The following is a 26,390-nucleotide window of genomic DNA, read 5'->3' as shown; positions in this document are numbered from 1 at the left end:
GATTTGGGTCAGAATACCTCTGCTAAACGTGTATACTTCTAGAGAAGACCTGAGGTGCAGGTAAACAGTGAATAATGATAATAATCACCATCATGGGGAATTCCCTGGCTCCATGCTTTCACTACTAACAGTGCGAGTCCGATCCCTGGTTGGGAAACCAAGATTCCCACAAGCAGCAGGAACCAATACACGTACTGCTTACCACGTGCCAGGCTACTCCAGTAAGGAAGGTATACTAGTATTTCTGTTTTTAAAACGGAGGAAACTGACGCACAGTGAAGGGAAGGGACTTGGACAATATTACATCACTCACAGATAGCAGGGTTGAGATGAAGCGGCTCTTTATAATGGGCTTGGGTAGTTAAAAACTCTAACAGGTCTACAGAGAACAACAAAGACTGAGATCATCACAGTGTGGGGAGAGGAGAGAGGAGGCCACAAAAGAAACTGCCTTTTGCCAGGGCAAAAAGTCGCAAGTAAACTGTCCCTGCTTTTTACCACCCATCTGTCAGGCTTTTAAAATGCTGTGTTGAGAAGAGAAGGAATGAGAAGAGATTTGAGAAGTTTTAAACTCTGAGTTTTGCTATATTAGGTTTGGACTAGAGCTTCACTTTGCTTCCATGGTGCAGGGTCAACAAAATCACCCAATATTCTCCAGCCAAGTGGTTTCTGTCTTAATTTCCTTTATCCTGTTATAGGGAGGTAGGTCCTAGCAGCCCTAACTTATTTTGAGTTTGTTACCAGTTTATTCATTCAACAATCATTTAGTGCTAAAAGCCTGTGCTAGGTGTTGTTAACGATAAATAAAACACGATCCTACTCTCTGAATGGCTCACAGTCTGGTGGGCATGAGAAATACAAACAAAAAAATATTTAAACCAGAGGGAGTCTGGAGATGGGAGCCGTTAGCTTTCTCTAAAGATGGAAGATCTAAGAGGCACTGATCATACAAAACTGTCTACAAAGTGGCAATTCAACCTGAGAGACGATATTTGAGCTGGTTCTTGCTGGGTGAAAAGGAAGGGAAAGGAAGGCATTGGAGGCAAGTACAGAGGCGGCCACGGCTCAGTAACTTACAAGGGGACACTGTGTGCCTCTCATACTCATTCTACATAAAGCAGGAAATGAAAACACAGGTGACACCACTTTGATTTTTCTTGAAATTAGAGCATTATATCTCTACTTCATAGGACAATTAAAAGTTTAAAGTATCTTTTCTTGAATCCACTTTTTCCAAACTAAGAAGTGTTAAAAATGTAAAAACTCTCAAAATCTCCCAGCCATAAAATGTACAACATAGATACAAAATGCTAGAAATTCTGATACATATTCAGTGATACAGATCTCAGATTTCCTGGGTTAGCTAGGAGCCCACAGGACTATGGAGGTTTTTCAAGTGTGGTTATTTAAAAGTTATAATTTTGCTTGGCATTTTCCATGGGATTAGTCATGGGTAGTAAGTGAAGATTGCAAAGTCTGAAGTACTTAGGTGCTCAATGTATTTATCTTTTCGTGGACTTCATAAACCACTTAGCTGGCAGTTTCTGTTTAAAACTCACAAGCATTCTTTCATCTGTTTAACCTGTCATTATGTGGCTGCTTAGCACCAAGCCAGACCTTGCAAGACCATGTTGGGAAAACAAACTGGTCAGAAAACTTGCTTCCAATTAGGTCGTTGACCTACTGCCAATTTTGTTTAACCAATGAATTCTGACTTTAAGAAAGATCAGTCTTCTCTGAACAGAATCTTCACTGAATAGAATCAATTCCACTGCCAGACTCAAACTCCCTACCCCAGACAGCAAGAAGTGTGCTCCCGGTCAGATTCACTGTATTCTACAGCAGCGCCAATGAACAGAAGCTCAACAGCGGGCCATTCTGTGTGCTTGTTTTGCCACGCTTCCTTCCCTAGTTATACACTTCCACTCTCAAATCTCCACCAACAAACACCACATTGGAACGTATATTAAGACTCCTACTGTGGCAATTCCCTGGTGGTCCAGTGTATGCTTCCACTGCAGAGGGCATGGGTTCAATCCCTGGTTGAGGAACTAAGACCCCACATGCTGTGTGGCGTGGCCAAAAAAGTAAAAACAAACAAAAAGAATCCTACTATTAATCTTGAATGTCAAAGATGCCAATATGAGAGTTTCAACTTTCAGTAAGCTTATTTCCCCAAATCCTGTTGTTTCATTTCCCGCCCAGGGTTATTAAAAAGCACAGTCTGTTATGGAAAAACCACAGTAAAAGCTGGACTTACATCACAGCCAAACAGTGGCAGTTGGTAAATGATTTGATGTGAAGTAATATACAAAGTTCTCTTAAACCTATTAAGGGAAACATAACTAATTTGCAGAAAAAATCCTTTAATATTCTGATATAAGTGCTTGCTTTCGTAGTTCCACTGCATAACTTTTTAATATTCTTAACTTAATACTATTTAAATAAAAATTAGGAAACCAAAATCCTTTCCTAGCCCAGGACAGCAACCTTTTTCTGCAAAGGGTCAAAAAATAATTATTTTAGGTTTGGTTGCAGGATGGGGCAGGATCTATACCATTTGTGTCACAACTAATGTTCTTGTGGCGAGAAAGCAACAGCACAGACCATACTTACACATGAGTGTGGACAGGCTCCGATAAAACCTTATTTATTCTAGTATCTTATACAAGGAAATGCAAATTATCCTTTAAATGAAAGAACAGCTTTAAAAAACAAAACAAAACACAGCGGGAGGAGGGAAGAGGGGGCGAAATAAGAGAGGAAGAAATTAAAAAACACAGAATCAATTAGGTGAAGGGTTAACTCCATTAGGTTACCTTCTGCGGATCTGAATTCTTCTCCCACTGAAGCACTTTTTATACCCAGGTTATCATCACTGTCACATTCTGTAAGGAAGAATCAATAAACGCAAATGTACTTCTGAAAAAGTTACTGTGCTATTAATTTATGTACTCTAAAATGGTATGACTTTCAATGTCTCCTCCCATACCCAAGCTTACTAATTACAATCCATTAGTATTACACAACTTTCCCTAGTATTTTTTAAAAAATTATCAAATACTACTACTTAAATAAAGAAAAAACAAAAATGAAATAGGTAATTCACTTTTAGCTCTATATTCAAAAAATTATTTGAAAAAGATTTTTGTATGTTTAGGAAATAAGTTTCAGTATTTTTTTTTAAAACTGTAAATTTGAAAAAGCTAATATATTTGGATCCAGCAAATAAACTCCAAAGTTTCATTGGCATTAAATCATCTTTAAAAGATTTTTTAGTGGTGACAGAAAAAATTCTCCTGTAGTTTGAAAATCATAAGCATTCATCTCTATAGAGACGCAGGTTTATTATTAATAATGCCTCTGCATGCCACAAACTCAGTTGATGTCTTCTATGCTTACTAGTGAGAACCCTAAGGCTTTGAAACGGTTGACAAAAGCCACTGAAACATGAACATGGCCCCACCAGGGACCTGGCTCTCACTTTCACCACATTTGTATCAATTTCTATCAGAGTGACTGAATCAGCGTTTAAATAACTGGATACAAATCATATGGACACATATATGAAAATATGTAACATACTAAAATATACATTTAAAAATTAATCAATTTGCCATAGTCTACAAATAGAAACCACTGTATAACTCTTATATTCCTTTAGTGCAAAAATTTATTATGTCATCTTTTGCTATTCCAGCAAAAACAATGTCTTTTTCTACAATATCTTATATACACTTACTACTTCAAATATTTTAAGCTATGTTTTAGTGAAATAAAACATTATATTTACAATTTGAAGAACAGAAAAATTAATTCTTCAAACATTAGGAACAAAGAAAATGCCCAAGCTTTCCATTATTATAATTCAAAGTCAAGGCCAGTCAAAAGCAGCGTGTTGCAACTGGTCTAAATAATCCACCACTGCAGTGAAGACCTATGTAGGCCTGAGGGCTACGAGTCTGACACTAGGCTTTAAACATTTTTTAAGGTTTCTTTTGCCTCAATCAGCAGCACCCACAGAACACAGAAAATCATGAATAATTTTTTCTGTCTTCAGTACCCTGCATAGAATTAATTGTATCATATGGAAAGAGGCAGACAGAAGCTCAGAATTAGGTTTAACAGCTATTTCACATAATGCCTAGTCAACAGGGAACGCCACTGCTTCAGTCACCTACACTTTCACAGCAGGGGTAAACTCATGTGCTCAGTTTTCAAGATGGCTTTAGAAACCTGTGTAATTGGTACTAACCTCCATCCCATTCATTTCAAAATGAAGACACAAACCAAAAAAATACAACAAAGTCCCAGGGTCATAAACCAGATGGCCACGGACAGTGTTCAGATTTAACAAAAATCTTTTTGAAACGTACTATGTTGTAAACAGACTTTACTAAAGTGAAGTCTTTAAACAGTAAACAGACTTTACTAAAGTCTGTTTTCAATTTGAATTCAGTAATTCATAACAGCCTATGCTCTAGTTCACCCTTGTATTACTGAGGAAAAAATATTCTAGTAAAGTTCAAACTTTATATAAAATTCAAAGGAAGATGTTTCATTACTGAAGAACTATAAACACCTAAATACACAAAACTGTTTTTAAAGAGAAAATCTGACATAAAGGAAATCAATATTCTTGAACTAACCTATAAGATAATGTCAAGTTCTTTACACAAACAGATCCTTAAGAGCTTAAATAAAACCAAGTAGCAGTTATTCTATCTTAGAGCACGTGACAACCAGGAGCACCATCACACAGCGCAGATAAAAAGGCCGCCGACCTGGCTCCTCTGACGCAGCCTGCCTCACGCACTGTGACTGCAGTTGTACAGTCCAGAGAAGAAAACAGGGCCTCCTAGTTCACTTACAAAAGATCCTAGGGAACTTACGATGACAAGTCAGCTATGTTTGACACACAACCAGCTTACTTTTTAAAGGACCAGAATGCATAATCAAATCTTTTTATCTTCTACAAAGAGAAAAAGCATCTTCCTGTTAATTTCTGAAGCGTTCATAGTTGGTATCTACACATACTCTGCAAAGTCATTAGACTGCAGCAGAGCGTCTCTCATCTTCATTCTTCAAGGACGTGGTAACAGCCAACAATGCACACTGGATTCTCCACAACATAAAATCGGGGCTTCGCATCAATGAGAACCTCAGTCTTCGCAGAGGATGGCTCTGGCCCCAGCCAGCTATTTCAACATGGGCCTCTGTTCCGCCATGTACGAAAGGGGGCAACCTAACACATCCCACCTCACAGTGATGCAAGAAGGATTAAATAACACGCGGAAGAAGTTCTTTGAATGTTATAAACATCTTCAACACTACAAATACAACAAACATCTAGCATGGCAGTTGGCACACAGCAGGTCCTCAGTAAAAAGATGAGTTTCCCTTTTTCTTCTTTAAAACAACACTGAAGTGACAAGTGATGACTGCATCGTTGAAATATGGGGCTTGAGTTAGAGTGAACACATATTTGTGAATAAAATGTGAAAGTTTTTAAAAAAAGAAAAAGCCTACCAGGCTCCTCTGACCAGGATCACTAGAAAGCATCCATGTATCTTGGTAAACTTTTAAAAACTGAAAATCAGTACAATATAAAATAGAACTAATAGAAGGACAAGGGGGCTATGGTGTCAATTCAGGACAGGTTAATATTTTTACATGTCTCCACAGGGATACACACATACTGTAATCAAAATGCTGGTGCTGGAACCCTGATGCATAGGAGACTGAGTTTACAGGGCAAAAACCATGACACATTCAAATCTCAATCTTAATTTAAAGGCTAATCTTGCTACAGAGAGTAACCGATTGATCCCAAACAGTACCCACAGTAACATTCTGTACCTATGAGCGTGTGCAGGATGCACGCCGATGTTTGTGCACTGAGAGATGCTTCTCAGTTCTAATGTATATTAAATACCATTTCTTAACAAAAACTATTATTATTCTTAAGGCCATTTGTTAGGAAAGGTGAAGGAATAATGTTACCCACAAAAATCACTGGTCTTTGATTTTACAATTAGTTATAAAGTTTATTACCAGGCCTTTCACAGTCTTCCATGAAGGAAAAAAAAAGATAACTGTCTTAAATCAAACTGAATCTGAACATACTATGATTTAGTATAACAATGTTTAAAATTTCAGAGTTACAAAAGCATCTTTAAATTCAGACCTAAATGAAATATGTGACTTAAAGGCTATACTTCTTTGGCCACTTAATTTTAATAACTTTCATTAATTTTAAAATGCATTGGCTTTAGCACATGAAAAGATGCTCATTTGGAAAATGGAAATGACCAAAATGAGACACCACTATGTACCCATTAGGATGGTTATTATCCAAAACAAAAATCAGAAAATAACAATTGTTGGCAAGGATGTAGAGAAACTGAAGTCTTCATGACCTATTGGTGGGAATGTAAAAAATTATAGTCCATGTGGAAAATAGTATGGAGGTTTCTCAAAAAATTAGAAACAGAACCGCCATGTGGCCCAGCAACCACACGTCTGGGCAGGTACTCACAGAAACTGAAAGCAGGGTCTGGGAGAAATGTCCACCCCCATGTTTACAGCAACATGGTTCACAACAGCTGAAGTGTGGACACACACCAAGCATCTACCAGCGGGTAAATGGATAGCAAAAGGGGTACAGACATACAAAGGAGTACTCCTCAGCCTTAAAGAGGACCCTTCGACACAGGCTATAACATGGGCAAAACCTGAGGAAATGTTTTTCTCAGTGAAATAATAAGCCAGTCACAAAAATAGAAAGGCAGCATGATTTCACTTACAGGACACACTCAGGATAGTCAAATGCATAGATAGGAGACAGAATGCTGGCTCCCCAGGGGCTGGGGGAAGGACAGTGGGGAGTTATTGTTTAACGGGCATGGGGTTTCAGTTTTCAAGATGAAAGGAGTTCTGGGGATGGATGGTGGTGATGGCCACACAACAATGTGAATGCAGTTAACACCACACAACAGGTTTCCTAGGTGGCTCAGTGGTGAAGAATCTGCCTGCAATGTAGGAGATCTGGGTTTGATCCCTGGGTTGGAGAAGGAAATGGAAACTCATTCTAATATTTTTGCCTGGAAAACCCATGAACACAGCAGCCTGGCAGGCTACAGTCCATGCGGTCACAAAGAGTCAGATGTGACTGACATTTCAGAATGGTTAACGTGGTAAATCTTACATGTGAAAGTATTAAGTTGCTCAGTCGTGTCCAACCCTGAAACCCTACAGACTGTAGTCCCCACAGGCTCCTCTGGAATTCCTCCAGGCAAGAATACTGGAGTGAGTAACCATTCCCTTCTCCAAGGTATATTCCCAACCCAGGGATCGAACCTGGGTCTCCTACATTGCAGCTGGGCTCTTTACCATCTGAGTTATCAGGGAAGCCCAATCTTGTGTATATTTTAGTACAATTTAAAAAAGAAAACAGTGGAAAGAAAATCTAAAAATATACATATAGTGGCTGGGAATCATGTTTCCTTTTTATGTCAGTCAGTTCAGTCGCTCAGTCATGTCCGACTCTTTGCGACCCCATGGACTGCAGCACGACAGGCCTCCCTGCCCATCAGCAACTCCTGGAGTCCACCCAAACCCATGTCCACTGAGTCAGTGATGCCATCCAACCATCTCATCTTCTGTCGTCCCCTTCTCCTCCTGCCCTCAATGTTTCCCAGCATCAGGGTCTTTCCCAATGAGTCAGTTCTTCACATCAGGTGGCCCAAGTATTGGAATTTCAGCTTCAGCATCAGTCCTTCCAATGAGTATTCAGGACTGATCTCCTTTAGGATGGACTGGTTGGGTCTCCGTGCAGTCCAAGGGACTCTCAAGAGTCTTCTCCAACACCACAGTGCAAAAAGAATCAATTTTTCTGTGCTCAGCTTTCTTTATAGTCCAACTCTCATATCTATACAAGACCACTGGTAAAACCATAGCCTTGACTAGAAGGACCTCTGTTGGCAAAGTAATATTTCTGCTTTTTAATATATTGTCTAGACTGGTCATAACTTTCCTTCCAAGGAGTAAGCGTCTTTTAATTTCATGACTGCAATCACCATCTGCAGTGATTTTGGAGCCCAGAAAAATAAAGTCAGCCACTGTTTCTACTGTTTCCCCATCTATTTGCCATGAAGTGATGGGACCAGATGCCATGATCTTAGTTTTCTGGAATGTTGAGCTTTAAGCCAACTTTTTCACTCTCCTCTTTCAATTTCATCAAGAGGCTCTTTAGTTCTTCTTCACGTTCTGCCATAAGGGTGGTGTCATCTGCATATCTGAGGTTATTGATATTTCTCCTGGCAATCTTGATTCCAGCTTGTGCTTCCTCCAGCCCAGTGTTTCTCATGATGTACTCTGCATATAAGTTAAATAAGCAGGGTGACAATATACAGCCTTGACGTACTCCTTTTCCTATTTGGAACCAGTCTGTTGTTCCATGTCCAGTTCTAACTGTTGCTTCCTGACCTGCATACAGATTTCTCAAGAGGCAGGTAAGGTGGTCTGGTATTCCCATCTCTTTCAGAATTTTCCACAGTTTATTGTGATCCACATAGTCAAAGGCTTTGGCAGAGTCAATAATTAATAATACCTGCTATTTACTGAGCACCTATGTGCTTTCTGGGCTTCCCTGATAGCTCAGTTAGTAAAGAATCCGCCTGCAATGCAGGAGACCTGGGTTCAATCCCTGGGTTGGGAAGATGCCCTAGAGAAGGGAAAGGCTACCCACTCCAGTATTCTGGCCTGGAGAATTCCATGGACTGTATAGTCCATGGGGTCGCAGAGAGTCAGACACAACTGAGCGACTTTCACTTCACTTCACTATGCACTGTCCTACTCTAGACACTATACGTATCACTAATTCTTACAAACTTAGAGATATGAAAGTGAGACTCACAAAAAGTTGAATAACTTGCCTGAAATCAGAAGCAGCAACGTTAGCATTTGAACAAAAGCCCATGCCCTTCTTTATACACTGCATTGCCTCTGTTTATCACAAAAATTCAAAATAAAGTACACATGTGCCCCCAAAGAGCAGTAAGTTCAAATGAGCACTGACTATGAGTAAATGATTTTTAAAATATATAGAGTATAAGAAATATTCATAAAAGAACTTCGGTATATAACAATAACCTACACCTTACCTCTAACCCTAACATACCCATGCAGACCTATTTATATGCAGCTTTCACTCCAAATAAAGTTGAAAGAAAGGCAAAATCATAACAGGTCTCAATACCAAAGCAATGCTCCCAAGAGCAGTAGGACGAAGACAAGGGGGTTGGCTTAGGTGGCAAAGGTAAAAATTAAATATTTTATGAGATATTACGTAGATGTTTTTAAGGATCAGGGAAGGGATGGTATAAAGAATGGAAGAAAAAGCAGTTAAAAAAGCCACGGACACAGAGAATTCGACTCAGTTCTCAGCAATGTCCTATATGGGAAAAGAATCTAAAAAAGAGGGTTTACAGGTGTATGTATAACTAACTCACTTGGCTGTACACCCAAAACTAACAGAACACTGCAAATCAACTATACTCCAATAGAAATATTAATTAAAATTTTTTTTAAAAAAAAAGAAAAGGAAAAAAAGCCACAAACAGAAAAAGCAAGTGAATGAAAACAAAAACTACAGAATAGGAAGATAAATCAGTGCTAAAATATGACATAAATAAGCAAAATAGAGTTGACTTTCCTTTCAAGAGCACGAGTGTGCCAGCAGCTTAATGGTTCCTAACTTTGAACTGATACATTGCAATGAGTGATCAGAGCAAAGTTCTTCAGAATAGATCTTCAATCAAAATGCGGCTCTACATCTATGGAATGAAGAAACTGGCGAGGAGGAGGGCATGCTCGGGAACTGTAAAGGTGCATAACAAGCATCCCGAGAAGCAGTCAGCTCCTCACTGACGTCAGTCACCAGTACCTTCAGACTCCTTCCATGGCTGCAACTTATCAGGACATTAAAAACTGTTCTTTTAGTCTCTCCTACCACATTTACTTCAGAAATTAAAAAAAACACGACCATCTGGGTCCCTAGAATTACACCCTTTCCTAAATATCGGTTAGTTAAACTGGCCACCAGCATGCATTCACTGAACGATCTCAGAAAGGCAGAGAGAATGCAAGACAGGGGCTCCTGGCCCTTCAAAGTAATAAAGATCGCCCAGGGCTGCATCCTGTCACTGTCAACCTCCTAAATGCTCTTTCTTTTTTGGTATTGCCATATTTACTGCTTTCCGGTTTCTCCTATAAGCACTTTGATTTCCGAAAAACTGAAGATCAATTTAGAATTTCCAAAACAAAATGAAGATCCAGATTCTGAGCTTTGCAAAACTCTAATAGCATATTTCAAATCATTAAGTATATGAATATAAATTTTATCCTTTAGACGAAAAAGGGCTCCAGAAAATCACGAATTCATTCTCCTTCTAATACACTCAAAATGAAAGCAGATAAGGAATGAAGCACAACAGAAGCATGCGCGCGTGGCGGTTTAGTAAGCAGGCGGCAGGGCGATAGTGGACAGCAGTTTATTGGCGTCTCTCAGCAGTGAAGTCTCCTCCTTTTGGGCGGTTTGCCCCGAGGCTGCAGCTGCATACCTTTGGTGGTGTCAGATATGCTATTTAACAAGGCACACATCATATCTCCCTCTAAGTGGTGAGGGTTGAGTATATGTGCTGGCCTCTGAGTCTTCTTAAACTGATTCTCTAGCTCCAGAAAACCTTGATCTCCTGAGAGGATGGTGAAAGGAATCTGCTTGGGCAGCTGTTCATCTAGACGGCCAGCCTAAGTTGGAACAAATGGCACACATCAAATCAGCATCTGTGCTTCCAATCACGTTATAGCTATTTCAGAATGAACGCCTACCTAGAAAGGTGTATTCAGTATATCCCCTTGCTCCCACTAAAGTATGATATAAAGATCTCATTCACAAATAAAATATATTAATACCATATTTAAAAAATGTAAAGTGCTGTCAATTTTAAGATAAACTGTTTAATGAGCCACTAAGAGAGAAAGAAAAAGGAGAAGGACTCCATATAAAGGTGGAACAGTAACAGGGCTAAAGTAAGCAAAGTAACAGTAAGGCAAGCACGCTCCACCTTAAAACTAGCTCGATGGAAAAAGAGATCATCTTGTGGTTTAAAACATAAGCAGTAATCAACAAGTCTACAGAGTAAATTCATGTTATCAGGGTGACACAGAAACGCTTAAGCAGAAAATTTAATTTAAACTGGGTCTCAGGTGGGTCGTTTCTCCAGGCGACTAGTTGAGACAGAAGCAAATGCATATTCCACCTGGGCCAACAGTGACTGTCACGGGGCCTGCTCATTTCAGAGATGTTAAATGTGGAAGCACTTCATGTGTCAGGGAGTGACACCTCCTGATCACTTATTCTAGAAACAGTTAAGGTTCTACTATGGGACAGCTGAGGGCTGGCTAGAACTGGGAATGAAGCAGTCACCATGTGCTATGGGTTCCTGCTCCCAACGGTCTTAAGTAGAACTTGACGCAAAAGGTTTTATACAAAAGACACAGCACTGAAAAGGAATCTACAGTGTCATTATAATTTAAGTGGGAGAATTAATCCAAATGGGTCCTAGATTCACATTAGATTCTGAATAAAGCAGTGACTCACATGCATACATATGGCAAAATCAGCAGCATCCTTCCTCTTACTGCAGCGAGGATGCAGGAAGAAGCAGCCAATCCTGCTCAGGTAGTTGTAGACCTTACAGTGGGCCGGAGGCTTCCAGTTGGTGTTCCCCCCTAAGATGTTGAGAACAATAAACAGGACTGTTGTTCAGAACAGGCATAAATGATAAGTCAAACAAAAGAAGCAAGAACAGAACAACAGACACAACTGAAAATTCCATAAGGAAAAACAAATACTAGGAAAAAAATGTTTCTAGAAAAAAAGTACCAAAGTAGCAGGCAGAACAGGCAGCTGCAGCCCATGCAGGACCAGTGTGCTGCTGAAGCCTCAGCAAAGTAGACACCTACCCCAAGCCTGACTAGCAAGTGGAAGGCTCACAGGGACGTTCAGCACAAGCACAGTGGTGTGTGGAATTCTCTGGTGGTGTTCTGCATGAACATATGCTTGAGTGGAGTTTTTACAAGTATGCTAAGGCTGCTCGCTGAATTTAAAAAGTGGGCAATGAGGAAGCTGGACTTACTAAAAGCCTTATCCAGGTCAGTGGGTTTCTAGCTGAAATCCTAATCCTCTTCTTTGTATATGGCTTCCTATCAAATGTGGCAAACGCACCAATTTCACTGTACTGTGCTTTAATACTTTTTTTTAAAATTACAAATTGAAGGTCTCTGGCAACTTTGCCTTAAGTGGGCTTATCAATGTCATTAATCCAACAACATTTGCTAACTTTCTGTCACATTTTGATGATACTCATGATATTTCACAATTTTCCATCATTATTACATTGTTATGGTGATCACTGATGTTACCATTGTAACTGCTTGGGTGCACCACAAACCATGCCCATACAAGACAGCAGACTTAACTAACAAATGTTCTGTACATTCTGATCGCTCCACCGACTTGCCCTTCACTGCCTTTCTCCCCTTTTGGGCATCCTACTCCCTGAGACACAATATTCAAAGTAGGCCAGTTAATAACCCCACAATGGCCCCTAAGTGTTCTAGTGAAACAAAGAGTCTCACATTTCTCAAATTAAATCAAAAGCTAGCAATGATTAAGCTCAGAGAGAAAGGAATGTCCGAAGACAAGACAGGCTTAAAGGCAGGCCTATAGTTAGATGACCATTATATGATGACAATTATATCTACCACTGTGGCCAAGAATCCCTTAAAAGAAATGCAGTAGCCACACAGTCAACAAGAGTCTGAAATGCACTACTTGGATGCAATCTCAAAAAGGACAGAATGATCTCTGTTCGTTTCCAAGGCAAACCATTCAATGTCACAGTAATTGAAGTCTATGCCCCGACCAGTAATGCTGAAGAAGCTGAAGTTGAATGGTTCTATGAAGACCTACAAGACATTCTAGAACTAACACCCAAAAAAAAAATGTCCTCTTCATTATAGGGGACTGGAATGCAAAATTAGGAAGTCAAGAAACACCTGGAGTAACACGTGTCTTGCAGTACAGAATGAAACAGGGCAAAGGCTAATAGAGTTTTGGCAAGAGAATGCATTGGTCATAGCAAACACCCTCTCCCAACAACATAAGAGAAAACCCTACACATAGACATCACCAGATGGTCAACACCAAAATCAGACTGATTATATTCTTTGAAGCCATAGATAAAGAAGTTCTATATGGTCAGCAAAAACAAGACCGGGAGCTGACTGTGGCTCAGATCATGAACTCCTTATTGCCAAATTCAGACTGAAATTGAAGAAAGTAGGTAAAACTACTAGACCATTCAGGTATGGCCTAAATCAAATCCCTTATGACTGTACAGTGGAAGTGACAAATAGATTCAAGGGATTAGATCTGACAGGCAGAGCCTGAAGAACTATGGACGGAGGTTCGTGACATTGTACAGGAAGCAGTGATCAAGATCATCCGCAAGGAAAAGAAATGCAAAAAGGCAAAAGGGTTGTCTGAGGAGGCCTTACAAATAGCTGTGAAAAGAGGAGACACGAAAAGCAAAGGAGAAAAGGAAAGATATACCCATTTGAATGCAGAGTTCCAAAAAATAGCAAGGAGAAATAAGAAAGCCTTCCTCAGTGATCCATACAAAGAAAGAGAGGAAAACAATAGAATGGGAAAGTCTAGAGATCTCTTCAAGAAAATCAGAGATACCAAGGGAATATTTCATGAAAAGACGGGCTCAAAAAAGGACAGAAATGGTATGGACCTAACAGAAGCAGAAGATACTAAGAAGAGGTGGCAAGAATACACAGAAGAGCTATACAAAAAAGATCTTCATGACCCAGATAATCACAATGGTGTGATCACTCACCTAGAGCCAGACATCATGGAATGCAAAGTCAAGTGGGCCTTAGGAAGCATCACTGTGAACAAAGCTAGTGGAGGTGATGGAATTCCCATTGAGCTACTTCAAATCCTAAAAGATGATGCTGTGAAAGTGCTGCACTCAATATGCCAGCAAATTTGGAAAACTCAGCAGTGGCCACAAGACTGGAAAAGGTCAGTTTTTATTCCAATCCCAAAGAAAGGAAATGCCAAAGAATGTTCAAGCTACTGCACAATTGCACTCATCTCACACGCTAGTAAAGTAATGCTCAAAATTCTCCAAGCCAGGCTTCAGCAATATGTAAACTGTGAACTTCCAGATGTTCAAGCTGGATTTAGAAAAGGCAGAGGAACCAGAGATCAAATTGCCAATATCTGTTGGATCACTGAAAAAACAAGAGAGTTCCAGAAAAGCATCTGTTTCTGCTTTATTGACTATGCCAAAGCCTTTGACTCTGTGGATCACAGCACTGTGAAAAATTCTGAAAGAGATGGGAATACCAGACCACCTGACCTGCCTCTTGAGAAATCTGTATACAGGTGAAGAAGCAACAGTTAGAACCGGACATGGAACAATAGACTGGCTCCAAATTGGGAAAGGAGTACATCAAGACTGTATATTGTCACATCGCTTATTTAACATATTCAGAATACATCATGCGAACTGATGACAAGCTGGAATCAAGATTACTAGGAGAAATATCAATAACCTCAGATATGCAGATGACACCACCCTTATGGCAGAAAGCGTAGAGCCTTTCTTGATGAAAGTGAAAGAGGAGAGTAAAAAAGCTGGCTTAAAGCTCAACATTCAAAAAACTAAGATCATGGCATCCAGTCCTATCACTTCACGGCGAATAGATGGGGAAACAATGGAAACAGTGAGAGACTTTATTTTCTTGGGCTCCAAAATCACTGCAGATGGTGATTGCAGCCATGAAATCAAGACACTTCCTCCTTGGAAGGAAAGTTATGACCAACCTAGACAGCATATTATAAAGCAGAGACAATACTTTGCCAACAAAGGTCCATCTAGTCAAGGCTATGGTTTTTCCAGTGGTCATGTATAGATGTGAGAGCTGGACCATAAAGCAAGCTGAGCGCAGAGGAATTGATGCTTTTGAACTGTGGTGTTGGAAGAGTCCCTTGAGAGTCCCTTGGACTACAAGGAGATCAAACCAGTCAGTCGTAAAGGAAATCAGTCCTGAATATTCACTGGAAGGACTGATGCTAAAGCTGAAACTTCAGTACTTTGGCTACCTAATGTGAAAAGCTGACTCATTGGAAACGACCCTGATGCTGGAAAGACTGAAGGTGGGAGGAGAATGGTTGGATGGCATCTGAAGAGTTACACTCAATGTCATGCTGTTAAAGTGCTCTCAAGACACAGAGGATGAGATGGTTGGATGGCATCACCGACTAGATAGATGGACATGAGTTTGAGCAAGCTCCAGGAGTTGTTGCTGGACAGGAAAGCCTGGTGTGCTACAGTCCACGCACTCACAAAGAGTTGAACATGATGGAGCAACTGAACTGAACTGAGGCCCCACATCATGTTTTTCAGCTGGGGATCAGGCAAACAGATAGGTAATCCCCAGGGACTCTGACTTTGAAAGCCAGTGAGATTTGCTAATAGAAATTCCATAGGACTGGGGTAAACAGAGACTCTACTCTTGGAGGGCACAAACGAAACCGTGTGTCCACCAGGACCCAGGGGAAGGAGCAGTAACCCCAGAGGAAACTGAGTCAGACTTGCCTGGGAGTGTTTCAGGATCTCCTACAGAAGACAAGGGTTGGCAGTAGCCTGCCATGGGGAAAGGGGTAGTGGTAGCAGTCCTGGTAGATCCATCTTGGTATAAGTTCTCTTAGAGGCTGTGATTTAGCCCTACCATAGAACCTATAGACTCTAGGACTGGGTGACTCAGGTCAAACAACTAACAGGGAGGGAGCACAGCCCCACCCATCAGCAGACAAGTGGATTAAAGTTTTCCTGAGTATGGCCCTGCCCATCAGAGCAAGACCCAGTTTTCCCCACAGCCAGTCCCTTCCATCAAGAAGCTTGCACAAACCTCTTACCCTCATTCACCATAAGGCAGACAGAAGAAACAAGAACTACAATCCTGCAACCCCCAAGAAGAAAACCACAGTCACAGAAAGCTAACCAAATGAAAAGAAACAGGATCATATCTCAGATGAAGGAACAAGATACATCCCCCAAAAACAACTAAATCAACTGGAGAATCGGCAACCTTCCAGAAAAAGAATTCAGAATAATAATAGCAAAGATGATCTAGGATCTTGGAAAAAGAATGGAGAAGATGCAATAAATGTTTACCAAAGACCTAGAAGAATTAAAGAACTAACAGAAATGAACAATACATTCAGTTCCGTTCAGTCACTCAGCTGTGTCCAACTCTTTGCAACCCCATGGACTGCAGCACGTCAGGCTTCCCTGTCCATCACCAACTCCTGAAGCTTGCTCAAACTCTAGTCCACTGAGTTGGTAATGCCATCCAACCATCTCCTCACTAGAAAGAATCAATAGCAGAATAACTGAGGCAGAAGAATGGATAAGTGACCTGGAAGACAGAATGGTAGAAATCATACTGCAAAACAGAATATAGAAAAAAGAATGAAAAGAAATTAAGACAGCCTAAGAGACTTCTGGGACAACATTAACCACACCAATATTCTCATAATAGGGGTTCCAGAAGGGGAGAGAGAGAGAAAGAGAGAAAGAACCCAAGAAAATATTTGAAAAGATAACAGCTGAAAACTTTCCCAACATGAGAAAGGAAACAGTCAACCATGTCCAGGAGGTACAGAGAGTACAAGGCAGGATAAACCAAGGGGACACACACTGAGACACAGAGTAATCAACCTGACAGAAATTAAAGACAAAGGTAAGATATCAGAAGCAACAAGGGAAAAAGGAAAAATAGCATCAAAGCGAAATCCCATAAGGTTATCAGCTGATTTCTCAACAGAAACTCTACAAGCCAGAAGGGAATGGCATGATATAGTCCAAGTGATGAAAGGGAAGCAGCTACAACCGAGAATGGTAATAGGATCAGACACACCATTAATTACCTAAAATTTAAATGCACCAAGCAAAAGAAATAAGACTGGCTGGGTGGATACAAAAACAAGGCTCATATACATGTTATCTACAAGAGACCCACCTCAGATCTAGGGACACTTACAGACTAAAAGTAAGAGGCTAGGAGAAGGTATTTTACACAAATGAAAATCATAAGAAAGATGGAGCAGCAATACTCATATCAGACAAAATAAACTTAAAAAAAAAAGACTGTTATAAGAGACAGAGAAGGACACTACATAATGATCAAGGATTCAATCTAAGAAGAAGATACAACAATTATAAATATATATACACCCAACACAGGAACACCACAATGCACAAGGCAAATGTTAACAAACATAAAGGGAAAAATTGACAGTAACACATTAATAGTGGGGAACTTAATACTTTACTTTCATCACTGGAGAGACCATCTGGACAGAAAATTAATAAGGAAACAGAGGCCTTAAATGACACTTTAGATAAGTTGGACTTAATTGATATTTATAGAATATTCCATCTAAAAGCAACAGACTGCACATTCTTATCAAGCATACACAGAGCATTCTCCAGGACTGACCACATGCTGGGCCATAAGGTGACCCTTGGTAAATTTTGGAAAATCGAAATCATATCAAGCATCTTTTATGATCACAACACTAGAAGATTAGAAATAAACTATAAGAAAAAACTCTAAGAAACACAAACAAATGGCAGTTAAGTGATTTGCTATTAAACAACCATTGGATCACTAAAGAAATCAGAGAGGAAATTAAACAAACACCTAGAAATAAATGAAAACAAAAGCACGGTCCAAAACCTATGAGATGCAGCAAAAGCAGTTCTAAAAGAGGGAAGTTTATAGCAATACAATCTTTACCTCAAGAAACAAAAAGAGTCTCAAATAAACAACTTAACCTTACATCTAAAACAACTAGAAAAAGAAAACCTAAAGAGAAAAACAAAGAAAACCTAAGCCTTAGAAGAGGAAGGAAATAATAAAGATCCAAGCAAAAATAAATGAAATAGAAACAAATAAAACAATCACAAAGATCAATGAAACTAAAAGCTGGGTCTTTGAAAAGGTAAAAATTGAAAAACCTTTAGCCAGACTCATCAAAAAAAAAAAAAGAGAGGAGTCAAATCAATAAAATCAAACCTGAAAAAGGAAAAGTTACAACTGACTCCACAGAAATGTCAAGGGTCATAAGAGATTACTATGAAGAATTGCATGCCAATAAAATGGACAATCTGGTAGAAATGGAGAAATTCTTAGAAAGGTACAGTCTCCCTAGACAATCAGGAAGAAACAGAAAATATGAGCAAGCCAATCACAAGTACTGAAATTGAAACCATGATTAAAAACCTCCCAACAAACAAAACTCCAGAACCTGACAGCTTCACAGGCAAATTTTATCATTTAGAGAAGAGTTAACACCTATCCTTCTGACACTTGTTTCAAAAAAGGGGAGAGGAAGGAAAACTTCCAAACTAATTTTGTGAGGCCACCATCACCCTGATACCAAACCCAGACAAAGATACCACAAGAAAATTACAGAATTACAGGCCAGTATCACTGATGAGGTGCTTTCCCAGTGGCTCAGTGGTAAAGAATCTGCCTGCAAATGCAGGAAACCCAAGTTCGATTTCTGGGTCGGGAAGATCCCCTGGAGAAGGAAGTAGCCACTCACTCCAGTATTCATGCCCGGAGAATCCTATGGACAGAGATGCCTGGCAGGCTACAGTCCATGGGTATGCAAAAGAGTCAGACACAACTTAGTGACTAAACGACAACAACAAAACCACTAATGAACACAGATGCAAAAATTCTCAACAGAATACTACCAATCTGTATCCAACAGTACATTAAAAAGATCATACATGACGATCAAGTGGGATTCATCCCAGGGATGCAAGGCATCCACCAGTCAATCCATGTGACACTCCACATCAGCAAACTAAGGAATAAAAACTATACGATCATCTCAACAGAGTAAAAAGCTTTTGACACAGTTCATCACCCATGTATGAGGAAAAACTCTCCAAAAAGTGGGCAGAGAGGGCACACAGCAGTAGTAGTGTAATTGCCCAATGGTGTCCAACTCTTTGCCACCCTATGGACTGTAGCCTGCCAGGCTCCTTAACATAATAAAGGCCATATATGACAAATGTACAGCTAACATCATCATACTCAATGGTGAAAAGCTGAAAGCATTCACTCTAAGATCAGGAACAAGACAAAGATATCCACTCTCGCCACTTTTATTCAACAAAGTTTTGGAAGTCTCAGCTATAGCAATCAGTGAGAAAAAGAAGCAAAAGGATTCCAAATTGGAAAAGAAGTTAAACTGTCACAGTTTGCAGATGACCTGATACTAAATATAGCAATTCCATTTAAGTAACATCAAAGAAAAAAAAAAAAACCTAGGAATAAACCTACCCAAGGAAACAAAAGACATGTACTCTAAAAACTATAAGATGCTGATGAAAGAAATCAAAGAACACATAAACAAATGGGAAGATATACCATGCTTGTAGATTGAAGAATCAGTATTTACTCAAAAATGACTATACTGCCAAAGCAATCTACAGATTCAGTGCAATCCCTATCAAGACATTTTTCACAGAATTAGAACAAAAAATCTTAAAATGTGTATGGAGAGAAAAAAGACCCTGAATAGTCAAATCAGTGCTGAGAAAGAAAAGTGGAGCTGGAGGAATCAGGCACCCTGACTTCAGAATAGCAAAGCAACTCAGTATTCTTGCCTAGAGAACATTAGGAAAAGTATGAAAAGGTAAAAAGATTTGACACTGGAAGATAAACCATGCAGGTTGACAGGTATCCAATATGCTACTGGGGAAGAACAGAGAAATAGCTCCAGAGAGAATGAAGGGCTAAGCCAAAAAGGAAATGACACCAGTTGAGGATGTCTATGATGGTGAAAGTAAAGCCCAATGCTGTAAAGAACAATATTGGATACGAACCTGGAATGAATGAATCCAGGTAAACTGGACATGGTCAAACAAGAGTGACTATTGATATTTTAGGAATCAGTGAACTAAAATGGATGGGAAGGGGCAAATTCAATTCAGATGACCATTATATCTACTACTGTGGGCAAGAATCCCTTAGAAGAAATGGAGTAGCCATCATAGTCAACAAGAGAGTTCAAAATGAAGTACATGGGTACAATCTTAAAAACAACAGAATGATCTTGGTTCATTTCCAAGGCAAACCATTCAACATCACAGTAATGCAAGTAACACAGTAACCCAATGAAAATGCTGAAGAAACTGAAGTCAAACAATTCTATGAAGACCTATAAGACCTTCTAGATCTAACACCAAAAAAAGATGTCCTTTTTAACATGGGATTGGAATGCAGAAGTAGGAAGTCAAGAGATACCTGGAATAACAGGTAAGTTTGGCCTTGGAAGCAAGGCAAAAACTAACAGAATGTTGCCAAGAGAACACATTGATCATAGCAAACACCCTCTTCCAACAATACAAAAGATGATTCTACACATGGACATCACCAGATGGTCAATACAGAAATCAGATTGATTATATTCTTTGCTGCCAAAGTTGGAAAAGCTCTAAACAGGCCGCAAAAACAAGACCAGGAGCTGACTACTGCTTAGATCGTGAGCTCCTTATTGCAAAACTCAGGCTTAAATTGAAGAAAGTAAGAAAATTAGTCCATTCAGGTATGACCTAAACGAAATTCCTTATGATTATATGGTGGAACTGAAAAATAGATTCAAGGGATTAGATCTGATAGAAGGGTGTCTGAAGAACTATGGATGGAGGTTTATAACATGGTACAAAAGGTTCATAATATGGTACCAACATCATCCCAAAGAAAAAGAAATGCAAGAGGGCAAAATGGTTATCTGACAAGGCCATACATATATCTGAGAAAAGAAGACAAGCAAAAGGCAAAGGAGAAAGGAAAGGATAAATCCAACTGAATGCAGACTTCCAAAGACTAGAAAGGAGGATAACAGCGTGTTCTTAAGTGAACAATGCAAACAATAGAATGGGAAAGACTAGAGATCTCTTCAAGAAAATTAGAGATACCAAGGGAAGATTTCATGTAAAGATGGGCAAAATAGAGGACAGAAACATCAAGGAACTATCAGAAGCAGAAAAGATTAAGAAGAGGTGGCAAAAATACAGAAGAATTGTGCAAAAAAAGTCTTAAGGATTTAGATAAACATGATGATGTGGTCACTTACATAGAGCCAAACATCCTGAAGTGTGAAGTCAAATAGGCCTTAAGAAGCATTAACTATGAACAAAGCTAGTCGAGGTATTGGAATTCCAGTTGAGCTATTTTGAATCCTAAAGGATGATGCTGTTAAAGTACTTTACCCAATATGCCAGTAAATTTAGAAAACTCAGCAGTGGCCACAGAATTGGAAAAGGTCAGTTTTCATTCCAATCCCAAAGAAGGGCAATGCCAAAAATGTTCAAACTACCACACAACTGCACTCATTTCACATGAGAGCAATATAATGCTCAAAATCCTTCCAGCAAGGCTTCATCAGTACATTAACTGAGAACTTCCAGATGTACAAACTGGATATAGAAAAGGCAGAGAAACCAGAGAGCAAATTGCCACCATCTGCTGGATTACAGAAAAAGCAAGAGAATTCCAGAAAAACATCTACTTCTGCTTCATTGACTATGCTAAAGCCTATGACTGAACACATGTAAATCCATGGCTGATTCATGTCAATGTATGGCAAAAATCACTACAATATTGTAAAGTAATTAGCCTCCAACTAATAAAAATAAATGAAAAAAATGAAAGAAAAAAAAATTTAGAAAAAAGAAAGCCTATGAATGACTGTATGGATCACAAGAAACTGTGGAAAATTCTTCAAGAGATAGGAATACCAGAACACCTTACCTACCTCCTGAGAAACCTGTGAGGCAGGTCAAGAAGCAACAGTTAGAACTGGACATGGGACAAAAGACTGGTTCAAAATTGGGAATGGAGTATGACAAGTCTGTATGTTGTCACTCTGCTTATTTATTTTATATGCAGAGTTCAGTTCAGTTGCTCAGTTGTCCAACTCTGTGACCCCATGGACCGCAGCACACCAGGCCTCCCGGTCCATCAACAACTCCTAGAGTTTATCCAAACTCATGTCCACTGAGTTGGTGATGCCATCCAACAATCTCATCTTTCGTCGTCCCCTTCTCCTCCAGCCTTTAATCTTTCCCATCATCAGGGTCTTTTCAAATGAGTCAGCTATTCGCATCACGTGGCCAAAGTATTGGAGTTTCAGCTTTTACCATCAGTCCTTCCAATGGACATTCAAGACTGATCTCCTTTAGGATGGATTGGTTGGATCTCCTTGCAGTCCAAGGGACTCTCAAGAGTCTTCTCCAATACCACAGTTCAAAAGCATCAATTCTTCGGCACTCAGCTTTCTTACAGTCCAACTCTCACATCCATACATGACTACTGGAAAAACCATATCCTTGACTAGATGGACCTTTGTTGACAAAGTAATATCTCTGCTTTTTTTTGGTCATAACTTTCCTTCCAAGGAGTAAGCATCTTTTAATTTCATGGCTGCAATCACCATCTGCAGTGATTTTGGAGCCCAAAAAAAGAGAGTCAGCCACTGTTTCCCCATCTATCTGCCATGAAGTGAAAGGACTGGATACCATGATCTTAGTTTTCTGAACGCTGAACTTTAAGCCAACTTTTTCACTCTCCTCTTTCACTTTCATCAAGAGGCTCTTTAGTTCTTCTTCACTTTCTGCCATAAGGGTGGTGTTATTTGCATATCTGAGGTTATTGATATTTCTCCCGGCAATCTTGATTCCAGCCTGTGCTTCTTCCAGCCCAGCGTTTCTCAGATGTACTCTGCATGTAAGTTAAATAAGCCGGGCGACAATATAGAGCCTTGACGTACTCCTTTTCCTATTTGGAACCAGTCTGTTGTTCCATGTCCAGTGCTAACTGTTGCTTCCTGACCTGCATACAGATTTCTCAAGAGGCAGGTCAGGTGGTCTGGTATTCCCATCTCTTGAGAATTTTCCAGTTGTTGTGATCCACAAAGTCAAAGGCTTTGGCATAGTCAATAAAGCAGAAACAGATGCTTTTCTGGAACTCTCTTGCTTTTTCAATGATTCAGCGGATGTTGGCAATTTGATCTCTGGTTCCTCTGTCTTTTCTAAATCCAGCTTGAACATCTGGAAGTTCACGGTTCACATATTGCTGAAGCCTGGCTTGGAGAATTTTGAGCATTACTTTACTAGCGTGTGAGATGAGTGCAATTGCAGTAGTTTGAACATTTTTGGCATTTCCTTTCTTTGGGATTGGAATAAAAACTGACCTTTTCCAGTCCTGTGGCCACTGCTGAGTTTTCCAAGTTTGCTGGCATACTTAGTACAGCACTTTAACAGCATCGTCTTTCAGGATTTGAAATAGCTCAATGGGAATTCTAACACCTCCACCTGCTTTGTTCGCAGTGATGCTTCCTAAGGCCCACTTGACTTTGCATTCCAGGATGTCTGGCTCTAGGTGAGTGATCACACCATTGTGATTATCTGGGTCATGAAGATCTTTTTTGTATAGTTCTTCTGTGTATTCTTGCCACCTCTTCTTAATATCTTCTGCTTCTGTTAGGTCCATACCATTTCTGTCCTTTATTGAGCCCATCTTTGCATAAAATGTTCCATGGTATCTCTGATTTTCTTGAAGAGATCTCTAGACTTTCCCATTCTATTGTTTTCCTCTATTTCTTTGCATAGATCACTGAGGAAGGCTTTCTTATCTCTCCTTGCTATTCTTTGGAACTCTGCATTCAAATGGGCATATCTTTCCTTTTCTCCTTTGCTTTTCGTGTCTCCTCTTTTCACAGCTATTTGTAAGGCCTCCTCAGACAACCCTTTTGCCTCTTTGCGTTTCTTTTCCTTGGGAATGATCTTGACCCCTGCCTGCTATAGAATGTCACGAACCTCCATCCATAGTTCTTCAGGCTCTCTGCCTGTCAGATCTAATCCCTTGAATCTATTTGTCACTTCCACTGTACAGTCATAAGGGATTTGATTTAGGCCATACCTGAATGATCAAGTGCTTTTACCTACTTTCTTCAATTTCAGTCTGAATTTGGCAATAAGGAGTTCATGGTCTGATCCACAGTCAGCTCCCGGTCTTGTTTTTTGCTGACCATATAGATCTTCTTCATCTTTGGCTACAAAGAATATAATCTATCTGATTTTGGTGTTGGCCATCTGGTTATCTCCATGTGTAGAGTCTTCTCTTGTGTTGTGGGAAGAGGGTGTTTGCTATGATCAGTGCGTTCTCTTGCCAAAACTCTATTCGCCTTTGCCCTGCTTCATTGTGTACTCCAAGGCCAAATTTGCCTGTTACTCCAGGTGTTTCGTGACTTCCTACTTTTTCATTCCAGTCCCCTATAATGAAGAGGACATGTTTTTTGGGTGTTAGTTCTAGAATGTCTTGTAGGTCTTCATAGAACCATTGAACTTCACCTTCTTCAGCATCACTCGTTGAGGAATAGACTTGGATTCCTGTGCTATTGAATGGTTTGCCTTGGAAGCGAACAGAGATCATTCTGTCATTGTTGAGATTGCATCCAAGTACTGCATTTCAGACTCTTCTCTTGACTATGATGGCTACTTCATTTCTTCTAAGGCATTCCTGCCCACATTAGTAGATATAATATGCAGAGTACATCATGCAAAATATGGGCTGCATGAATTACAAGACAGAATCAAGATCACAGGGAGAAATATCAACAACCTCAGATATGCAGATGACACCACCCTAATGGCAAAAAGTGAAGAGGAACTAGAGAGACTCTTGATGAGGGTGAGAGAGTGAAAAAAGCTGGCTTAAAACCCAGCATACAGAAAACTAAGATCATAGTATCCAGTCCTATCACTTCATGGCAAACCATCAAATGGAGTAAAAATGCAAAGTGTGACAGATTTTTTTCCTAGGCTCCAAAATCACTGTGAACAGTGACCGCAGCCATGAAATTAAAAGACACTTGCTCCTGGGAAGAAAAGCTATGACAAACCTAGACAGCATATTAAAAATCAGTGACATCTCTCTGCTGACAAAGGTCTGTCTAGTCAAGGCTATGGTTTTTCCAGTAGTCATGTATGGATGTGAGAGTTGGGCCATAAAGAAGGCCGAGCTCCAAAGTATTGATGCTTTCTAATTGTGGTGGTGGAGAAGACTCTCGAGAGTCCCTTGGACAGTGAGGAGATTGAACCAGTCAATCCTAAAGGAAATCAACCATAAATATTCATTGGAAGGACTGATGCTGAAGTTGAAGCTCCAATACTTTGGGCACCTGATGCGAAGGGTCAACTCATTGGAAAAGACCCTGATGCTGGGAAAGACTGAAGGTGGGAAGAGAAGGGGATGAGAGACGATGAGATGGTTGGAATGTATCACCAACTCAATGGTTATGAGTTTGAGCAAACTCTGGGAGATACTGAAGGACAGGAAAACCTGGTGAGCTGCAGTCTGTGGGGTTGCAAAGAGTTGTACACGACTGAGCAACTGAACAACAATGCAGTTACAGTTATCAAAGCAGTATGGTACTGGCATAAATATACAAATATACATCAATGGAACAGGACAGAAAACCCAGAAATAAGCCCGAACACTTATGGCAAGCTAATCCATGACAAAGTAGGCAAGTTTACACAATGGTGGAAAGACAGTCTCTTCAACAAATGGTGCTGGGAAAACTGGACAGTGACATGTAAAAAAATTAAATTAGCTTACTCCTTAATTCCATATGCAAAAATAAGCTCAAAATGGATTAAAGATCTTAATGTGAGACCAGACTATATAAAACTCTTAGAGGAAAACATAGGCAGAACATGCTCTAACATAAATCACAGGAGCATCTTTTTTGATCCATCTCCCAGAATGATGATATAAAAACAAAAATAAACAAATGCAACCTACTTACACTCAAAAACTTTTGCACAGCAAAGGAAACAATAAACAAAATGAAAGACAACCCACAGAATGGGAGAAAATATTTGCAAATGATGTGACTGATAAGGGATTAGTCTCCAAAATTTATATTTTATGACGCTTAACAGCATCAAAACAAATAACCCACTCAAAAAATGGGCAGAAGACCTGAATATACATTTCTCCAATGAGGACATACAGATAGGCCTATGAAAAGATGTTCAGGATCTCTAAGTATTAGAGAAATGCAAATGAAAACTACAATGAGGTATCACCTCACACCAGTGACAACAGTTATTTATCTTCAAAAAACACACAAACAACTGCTGGAAAGAGGGTGG

At 39.7% G+C, this 26,390-nt stretch overlaps 1 protein-coding gene across 7 annotated transcripts in view; it reads right to left on the bottom strand.

The window, feature by feature from the left end:
* ZNF451 (zinc finger protein 451) overlaps positions 1–26,390 on the bottom strand; it is a 96,818-nt gene that overhangs the window by 13,223 nt on the left and 57,205 nt on the right. For 4 of the 7 annotated variants that reach the window (XM_020913501.2, XM_020913489.2, XM_020913485.2 and 1 more), the window contains exons 12-14: positions 11,663–11,793; positions 10,623–10,809; positions 2,820–2,888 (exon numbers count right to left, since the gene is read on the bottom strand). In XM_020913501.2, coding sequence (XP_020769160.2) covers positions 2,820–2,888; positions 10,623–10,809; positions 11,663–11,793 — 387 coding nt within the window. The remainder of the gene's footprint in view (positions 1–2,819; positions 2,889–10,622; positions 10,810–11,662; positions 11,794–26,390) is intronic. The other 3 variants (XM_070456730.1, XM_070456731.1, XM_070456732.1) reach the window with 2 other exon arrangements.

The sequence above is a fragment of the Odocoileus virginianus genome, chromosome 27 (assembly GCF_023699985.2).
Source record: "Odocoileus virginianus isolate 20LAN1187 ecotype Illinois chromosome 27, Ovbor_1.2, whole genome shotgun sequence".
Taxonomy (NCBI): domain Eukaryota; kingdom Metazoa; phylum Chordata; class Mammalia; order Artiodactyla; family Cervidae; genus Odocoileus; species Odocoileus virginianus.
This window is presented reverse-complemented; position numbering and strand designations above follow the sequence as displayed.